Source organism: Puntigrus tetrazona, unplaced genomic scaffold (genome assembly GCF_018831695.1).
Source record: "Puntigrus tetrazona isolate hp1 unplaced genomic scaffold, ASM1883169v1 S000000456, whole genome shotgun sequence".
In the NCBI taxonomy this organism is placed as follows: Eukaryota; Metazoa; Chordata; class Actinopteri; order Cypriniformes; family Cyprinidae; genus Puntigrus; species Puntigrus tetrazona.
The window spans coordinates 277501-287500 of NW_025048098.1; the positions used below are offsets into that span (position 1 = coordinate 277501).

Below are 10000 nucleotides of genomic sequence, written 5' to 3' on the forward strand. Positions count from 1 at the left end.
AGAAACTAAATATATGCATATATATATATATATATATATATATATATATATATACACATACACACACATATACATGCATATATATACATACATATATAAACATATATATATATATATATATATATATATATATATATATATATATATATATATATATATATATATATATATATATATATATATATATATATATATATATATATATATATATATATATATATATATATATATAAAACAACCATTAGATTTAAAAACAAATTGTAAAATAAAAAAAAAAGTTTGTGCAAAAAAAAAAGTCTAAACCAAAAGTAAAAAAAGGCATGACAAAAACAAAATAAAAACTAAATAAATAAATAAATAGTGCCATATACTTAAAACCCGTTTTTCACTTCTGAGGGCTCTGCAAAAAGATATGAAAACATAATTTCAGTAAAAGAAATTATAAAGCAAAAAAAACCCCACAAAAACAAAAACAAAAACAAAATGAATAAATTGTGGCACACATTCAAAACCTTCCTTTAACTTCTGAGAACTCTGCGAAAAAGATAGACATGATAAAAAAAGATAAGAAAAAACAATAACAGATTGCAAAAAGTTAATATAAAATGATAAATAAAACATTAAAAGCTAAAATTAAACTAAAATAAAATAAAACGTTAAGAGGATACGAAACCAACTCTGTGAAAAAGATACATATGAAAATATAATAATATAATATAATCCCTGAAAAAAATAACAGATCGCAAAAAGTTAATATAAAAGATTAGATAAAAAGAATTAAAAAAAAACTAAACTAAACTAAAATAAAACGTTAAGAGGATAAGATACAAAGTAATTAAAAAGCGTCTGACTTCTCAGGGCTCTATATACTGATATCATTCTGTCTTCTACTCGTACTGAGAGCTTCACCAGGAAAACTCTGACACTTGAAGTTCACTCCTGCTGCTTATAAAGCTGTTGATCCATGATATCCCATGACAGCTCAAATATTGATGTGCTTTGGATGACAAAACAAATCTCTAGATGAAAGCCAGGCGGCATGAGGTTACAAAAAAAATTGTCTTATTTCGCAGATGTGATACACTGAGTTTCCTCAGACTGACTAGAGTGTACAAAAAAAAAAAGACAACCAGGGATGAGTGAGCAACAGTTGTATTTGCAGAATATATTAAAGTCAACATGGTGTGCTTGGGTTATTTAGAAAACAATATCAAATTTAGGGAGAAAAACAGATGGTTCCCATCTTACCCGAATAGCTCCCTAGACGTGGAGCGTTGCTGTCGACACCATCGTAAAAGTCTAGAGAGTCCCAGTTGTGTTCGGTGGAAAAAGTCACGACAGTAATCTACAGAAAAAAAATAAAGAAAATGACTAAATATCTAAAATTCTATATATATATATAAAAAAAAAAAAAATAAAAAAATATAAATATATATATATATATATATATATATATATATATATATATATATATATATATATATATATATATATATATATATATATAAACATAGTTTTGAGTGTACTAAAGTTCTGGCTGAAAAAAGTTAAAATTTAAATGATCATTTTAATAATGGGTGAATATTGTAAGATTAAATTTTGTGACCAGACTGTTGAGGTTGAATTCAAGACTTATACTGGATTCATCTGAATCGTTCAGTGTGCTCTAAGAGCCAGCTGAATGTTTTTAATGAATTAATGTGCAAATACTTCTTATGCGTGTTACATCTAAACAAAAATGAGCCACTTCTGGTCTGATAGGAACATGTACGGCAGAAAAAAGACAATGCTAAATGCATATAAGGAAATGAAAATAGTTATGCTGTAATAAATTAAAAAGTAAAAAATAGGCTTCTAAATCTTTAAAAGGAAGAGAAAACCCTTCTTTTGTGAAATGCCGTGTATTCAATCAAATGTTAAAATCTGCCAAATGGTGATATGACTAATGCTAAACCGACATTTGGTGCAGTGCTTGTTCCATGCGTCTGGATGATGAATCATATTTATGCTGTTGTTTCTGTATTCACTATATTTTCCTATTCAGTTTGTATCATGTTAATAATATTGCATATTGTTCGGCGTAAACAGTATAATGATAAACAATCCTAATACTGTTTTCAATGTAAATCAAAACCAGATGTTAAGCATCGCTGTACGTTACAGCAGATATAAAACCCAACCACTAACTTTTCACCCCTTTCTAACATGTTGCGTAATTTCAAAATCGAGCACTACCTGCTAAAACTTTAAAAGTTAATAATAATGGGATTCTCTTGAGAATGCGCTAATCCTCTGACGAGTGCCAAGTAATCATGCACACTTCTATTAATTATAATTTTTTCATAAATTTTCAGGAGGACACAAAAAAAAAACAACAACAACAAAAAAAAAAAAAAGAGTTTTGTCTCACTTGGATTCCGGTTCCCTCCGGCACGAAGACCTTCCAAACGCAGTTCAGATGGTTGTCATAGGGATCAGGGTAACCCGGAGACAGAATGGTCCCGCGGCGCGTGGTCAGAACTCCTCCGCACGGAACTGAAAGACAGATTTAGAAAAAAAAAAAGGGAAAATAAAAATGGCGGAAACACAACAAATAAAAACAAGCTATATATATGTATGTATGTATGTATGTATGTATATATATATATATATATATATATATATATATATATATATATATATATATGTATGTATGTATATATATATATATATATATATATATATATATGTGTATATATATATATATATGTATATATACGTATATATATATGTATATATATATATATATATATATATATATATATATATATATATATATATATATATATATATATATATATATATATATATATATATATATATATATATATATATATATATATATGTATATATATATATATATATATATATATATATATATATATATATATATATATAAACAGATTAAGAATAAAATGAATTAAAAATGCTAGCATTTTAAGAACACTTTAATTATGTCAGATATAAATCTAATATAAATTTAACAAGAAGCACTATTTGCTATTCATCATCACGAAAGAAAAAATTATCTTATAAGCAAAATGAAAAAAATGAATAAACAAAAATGGTGAGCAACAGATCAAAACGCAATAAAAGAGCAAAACAAATGAATATGTTTAACAGCTGCTGGATTTCAGCAATGGACCTTCATTTGATATTAAGGTCTTGCGTGAGATTGTGTGTTGAACAAAGATGCAACGTCTACCCACAGAAGGCAGAAATCCTTGCATCGTATAACTAGGAAAAAAGTGTCAAAGTTTTAAACGCATATAACATTTTTTTACAGAAATATGTACACAAGAATCTTATGTATTATATGACACTTAAAGAAAGCACCTTGGGAAAAACACAATACGTCGCAATCCATTTCACAGTTCTTTGGCTGAAAAGGAGAGCTTTCAAGTTTTGTTAAACTATGAAACAAGAAAACAGGCTTATGCTGAGATCGAGGGGATAGCTGAACAACATTTTGTGTTGTACGACCGCATAAGAGAACATTATTGATTACCTTACAGCCATAATATTTTCCATTCTAAAGCGAGACGTATTGAAAAGCGCTGCGAGGGAACGGACTGCTTTTAATGAAGCTCTCACTGAAGCAAGCAGCCAACAATCAACTGGGTCGGTCCATCCTTCCCCAACTCCAGCGGGATGTCATTACCTGCCGCAGAACTCAAGTGCCACGCATTAATGTTAATACATGTCGCCGCATCTGCTTTAATCTAGCACGGACATAACACGGGCCGGTTTTGCATTTTAAAAAAAAGCCTTATTTTCATGCATTACGTCCCGGGAATTCGAACGCCGTTTCCAGATGCGGTGTCCTGTATGGAGTGACCGCGGCCGCAATCCCAGAGACCTTCATCTTTTACATAGGCTTCATCCCGCTCTGCTTAAAAAGCATTATGCATTCATCATTTTCAATTATTCAACCTTGCACTCCTTCTATTTGAAGTTTCCTCTCATATTTCAGCCCACTGAAGGGAATCCTTTGAGCAGCGAGAAACTCTTATCTTCTGAAGAGTTGTCGAGCTTAAGTGCAAGCATAATGATATTTTTGGTCACAGCCAGCCGGCAGACACTAATTCAATCTATGTAAAACTGGACGCTCGAGCAGATAAACAAAAGCGGCAATTAGTCGACATTGCAAGGTAATATAACGTAAAAGAATACACAGAAATAACATGTTTTGTTTTGACTCTCTTCTGCTGAGCACAAAAGGAATATCACCGTTGATCCTTTCGCGAAGTTATGGCAGAAAACAAAAAAAAGCATCATTTATGAGTCAATGCATTCCAAGTCACGAGATACTCGAATGGGACGAATTTGTAAATAAATCATTCAGTCTGCTTTTGTGAAACTGGCTGAAACGATCAATAGAAAGACTAACCAGTGCCTGAAACGAATGTGCAATTCAGTGAAAATCCAGTGGACTTAACCATCGTTATTAAGTTAGTAGATTAAATTCAAGAACTGGATCAGATCAGTAGGCGAATAAATCCTGGATCAAAAAATCCATGGAAAGCGTTAAATTCAAAAGAATCATTCACAAAAAAAAGATTCATTCACAAATCAGACATTACTACTTCTCCAACCGACTGTGAAGAATGCTTCTATCTCGTCGATTAGGTTACAACGCTTCCCCGCCAAAGACACGTTTTTACGGTAATCCTAGGCGTATTACGGTAAGCAAAGCCCTGTTACGGGACAATTCAAATTGAACATGGCTGGGCCCAACTAACAACAGTCACGCACAGATCAGTTTCTCATTTATTTGGTTACGCGCTTTTAGCCGATTTCGGTTTTATTTGAACTGTATTTTTAATGATTGTCAAATTGGTGCTAATGTAAAGTTTTTTTTAACTAGGCTATTAAATATCTAATGAAAATGAGAAAAAGAGGGACAACTAAAAGCAAACAACTGCTTGTTGCAGCAAATTTAAAAGCGAAAGAGAAAAACGTGTGACGCTTACAGGCTACTTAAACCCGAAGGAAAAAGCCGGAAAACTCAAACTAACCCCCAGTACGGTAATACCGGTATCACCTGTGTTGTCGCATGGCGATTAACCCTAAGATTGTATTTCGGACTCATCTGAAATGTTATACCATGGATATTACCGAAGAAGCTTAAGTAAATATGATTTAACGCGAACTTAACACGGACAGAAAGGCAAAGGTTGTGCCGAAAGATGCAGGCTACGTAATCTTCCAGCATAGGATAAAGTCTTTATGAACATTAACAATAAATTGGGACAAATATAATGTGATATTATGGGAAACCATGTGAATGTGCTTGGTCCCCACCAATATCAAACCTACGCCCTTGGTGTGTGTGTGTGTGTGTGTGTTTACTGAATGCAGTTTCAATTATTCCTGTAATTATTTACAGGTGAAAGAATATGATATTTGAATGCATTTTGCTTGAAAATGCAGCACTTTGATTAAAAAGCATTTTTTTCATATATGTCCATATATGCACAGCAGAAAATATTCTGAAGGCCGTTGAATCGACACGGTAAATATTAGTACTTAAAAGTGTACATATTTGAACCTAATTAGTACCTTTTTATCTGAGAGTCTATAGCAATACACGGAAAATAGTATCTAGCCCAACCTTACAGGCTACAAGCGACGATATTAATTTTTGGGGCAACTACTATCAAGATCATTACAGATATTTTACACTGGTCTGCTGGAGTACAACTACAAGTGAATAAAAAAAAGCACAAAGCATTCTTGTAATCAGTACTTTTCTTGTTTTCTTTCCACACTGGCAAATACTTTTATCTTGTTCACAGCCTAAGCACACGATCAAATTCATGCATTAAACAACAGCAAAATCTGGAAAAATGCATTTACGTCAAGATGCATTCACTGAAAACTACTTAATGACTTATCTTGGTTTAAAGATGCTTAATGTTTGCTGGAAAACATGACAAAGTACTGATTAAGAAAGTGATCCATTGCACTAGCGACTCTTACGCCTTCTTGAAGACTTGAAAAGCATAACCTTTTCAACATCCGTCAGTGACGAAGATCCCAAGGACCGGTAACGTGTATATGTTAAATTGCCGCCGCTGTACGTTCACAATTACTGCATTGTGCCTTCTAATCGACCAGAAACACGTCGTTTTAAATGACTTGAATTTTTCCGTTTTCATTAGTGCTTTCAAAACATTCAAAGAACACAAGCGTCAGCTAAGAACAAAAGCAGAGGGGAAAAAACGCTAACCGGAATAAATTGAAAGGACGAGAAATGAATCTTCTGGCAGGCCTGACATTTTTCGTCACCTTTGGAGGGCTCAGTAAAGCAATTTTTATTTGCTTGTTGAGGCTTCGCCAGACATTGTGCTCAGCACCTTTTGTGTAGCTATCAATAAGCGCGAATCCTCTCTGGATGTTAACTACCGCAAGGGCGTTCTGTCTTCACAGGCAGTATTTGACGCTATCTGTCAAAGGCACCGAGGCGATCTGGAGGCCCGAGTCAATCACTTTGTTTCCAATCGCCAGGTGCACCTCCGGGGCGGCACGTCGTCGCTTTTGTACCGCGTAAAAGAAAAAAAAAACAAACTGAAATACCACACATCCATTTGAGCTTTGTTCTCTTTCTTCTTTATTCTCCCCGCTGTTGCCTGGAAGAACACGGTTAAATCAACGCAATTATTTAGTTGACTTCCATTTGGAGCGCATCTATATTCCACAGGTGATGTCCCACGCGCTCTCACGCCCCCGCTATAATCAAAAAGGTTTCCAGCTACGTTAATGTCATCATTAGCAGCCGGTGCTCAAAGAGAGGATGAGCACGTCGCTCGGGGCACAGAGCAATTTCATGTAAATCAATAGAACGTGAGGAGCCGCTACCGTAAATGGAAAAACGCACATGTGGGTAAAAGCTAATGTTAACACTTGATCATAGCTAGAAGAAGCGTGTCGTCTGGTTTGCTAGCAAAGCTAGACTGCATACGATTTATTAACACTGCACTTATGTCTACGTATTGCTGGCTCTTATTTTTTGCCCTGTAGGTAAAAAAGTTTATTTACTTGGCGCAGCTGTATTTAGTTTATACTATATTTAACATTTTAATTACATGTTTTATTTCAGCAGTTTTTTTCATTCCCAGTTTTAAGCACTAGATATTAAATGAATGCTCTGATGGGAGTATTTTAATTAATAATATAATACATTTAATAAAGTGGATAATTTAAATGTCATACATTTTTTAATGAGTAAATGCTAAATAAATCAAAATGGAAATGAATGACGTCTCGTTAATTTAAAATAATGCTTTAATTGCAAACTTTATTATCGACTTTAATATTTTAATAATGTATATATAATATAAAATGACACTGATGATCATTTAAAATTCATATAATTTAGAATTTAGATTTGTAAATACAAAACATTAAATATTATATATATTATATATTAAATTATAAGATTAAACGGTACAAGCAAAAATTAATAGTATATTAGTAAAAATATTTCTTACTTTAATTTAGACCAATGCTCAACTTTAAGAATTTAAATAGTATTAAAACACAAATTTAATTGAAATATAACTAAATGGTACTTTTATTTTAATTATTACTATTTTATATTTTGATTGCATATTATTTTATATATATATATATATATATATATATATATATATATATATATATATATATATATATATATATATATATATATATATGTATATATGTGTATATATATATATAATGTATATATATATATATATATATATATATATATATATATATATATATATATATATATATATATATATATGTGTATGTATATATATATATATATATATATATATATATATATATATATATATATATATATATATATATATATATATATATATATATATATAATTTTATTTATTATTTTATATTAAACATGTTTAATTAAGAAATTTGATGGTATGATGGTATTTGTTATTTAGAGAAATTTCCCTTTAAATATTTTAGATTTTCCTTTCCCACTTTCCATATAGGTACTTCAGCGCCAATGCTGTATTACCAAAACTACAGAAAGACTGCTATTATTACATCTTTTTAATACTGAACTGAAGCCAATGATAGCAATCTTTCAGCAGTACCCTGTGTGTGACTGACAGGTGACAGCAGATGTGTGTCAAAACGGATCTGCCTATTATCATCCCTTAATAAAAGGCTGGAACGGAGGCTGTAGGGGATCCGACACGTCTAAAACTAAACCCGTGCCTCCCACATGAGGACCACGGCTCATCATGTCAGACAGTGCGCTAACCACTAAGCCAAGACATTAGCTGCTGAATAATGAGCATCAAAACGTCCCCAAAACAACGTGCGTGCATGTTATTTTAAGAATTATTTCAGGAGCCGTGACATAAAGCGACAAAGGTGAATCCAGTAATGGACACACGGACCTGCCGCACCTGTGCAGAAAATGCCATAAAAAAAGAATTACGTGAAGCGGTTACCAATGGCAACCCTGTGTGCAAAGCCTACACACTGTAAAAATGAATATAAAACTCCCAGTGATTCATTGAGGCTTTTCCCTTAAGCGGAAATAATCGATGATAACAGGTGTTACTGTCAGAGGTGCAGCGTTTGATTTACCCTCTTACAGCACCTCACAAGACCCCACAGAAAAGAGGGACTTGATCATTTTCAGTCGCTAATTTCTAGGAGTTAAAAACTGACACTCTTCATTGGTTTCCAAAGGGGTAGTTCGGTGCATTTGCTGTTACGTGACTTGTTGTCAAGCCATCCTAGATATCTTCAGTGGAACAGAAAATAGGTTTTTAGCAGAAACTGTAGCTCTTTTGGCGATTCATAAATGCAAGTCAATGGCTACCATCACCTTAGAGTCAAAAAAAAACATACACAGGCAAGACAAAATTATTACACATGGCTCCTGATTATATATTAATGTCTTATGAAGAAAAACGATCAGCCTGTGCAAGAAACTGAATATTATCTGCAACATATTCAGAGCCTCAGATAAACGCAGATTAATTTTTTTCCCTTAAACTGACTTTTTCTAAAAAAAATTATAATAATAATGTTCAGTTTCTTGCACTGACCGTTTGTTTCACTTCATAAGACCTCAATATATTGTCATAAGCCACAGGTATTCATTTTGTGTTGCCTGATATGCCTTTAATGAGTGACAGCAGCCATTGGACTGCATTTTATGAATCACCAAAGACTAGTTTTGGGTGAACTAATACTTTAATATCGTTTATGAATGTGAGGCTGATCAAGATTTTATCATTAGGAACGTGAAGAAGCCATTTACACAGAAATCTTAAGGTACGCTCATTAAATCCAAGGATAATAGTGAAAAATGACAGTGAAAGGATATCAAGAGAAAAAAAAACAGTAAGATATTGAGTTCTGTAGTACAAAATCAGGACTATTTGAGTTATACGCTGAGAAAATGATGTTGCATTGTTTGGTTGGTGGGAGCGTAAGGATGGTGGCTTTGCTTCCAGCGCCTGTTGATTCTCTCATAGGAGCATTTCTATTAAATTGTATGAGGACACAGCTAGAAGGAAAGTATTCTGTCAACTTGCATCAAGAGATTTACCCGAGATTCGCATTTACTTGAAATTGCATTTCATGGGGGCCTCCACACTGTGTGAACGCTCCTGTATCCATTAGCTCCCAGCACATTTATTTTTAATAAAACCCCCTCAAATCTCTTCGGCTCTGTTGCACCACATAGTGAGTGACTTCTAAGAAGCGGCATCTGAACCACTATGGAAATACATACGTGACTTATCTGCAATTCTCTACAAATGCTGAAACTCATACAAATGGTTCTCATGCAAAGCACGCCACAGATTCGACTCGCCATTGATTGGTATTAACGTGTTGCTGGGCAAAATCATGCTAATCAAATTAAGAAAATATATATATATATATATATATATATATATATAAACATGGATATTATATTATA

The 10000-nt window shown here is 32.7% G+C and overlaps 1 protein-coding gene across 3 annotated transcripts in view; it reads right to left on the minus strand.

Annotated features, from left to right (window-relative positions):
* csmd3a (CUB and Sushi multiple domains 3a) overlaps positions 1 to 10000 on the minus strand; it is a 228751-nt gene that overhangs the window by 86117 nt on the left and 132634 nt on the right. For all 3 annotated transcript variants that reach the window (XM_043231853.1, XM_043231852.1, XM_043231854.1), the window contains exons 35-36: positions 2411 to 2535; positions 1249 to 1345 (exon numbers count right to left, since the gene is read on the minus strand). In XM_043231853.1, coding sequence (XP_043087788.1) covers positions 1249 to 1345; positions 2411 to 2535 — 222 coding nt within the window. The remainder of the gene's footprint in view (positions 1 to 1248; positions 1346 to 2410; positions 2536 to 10000) is intronic.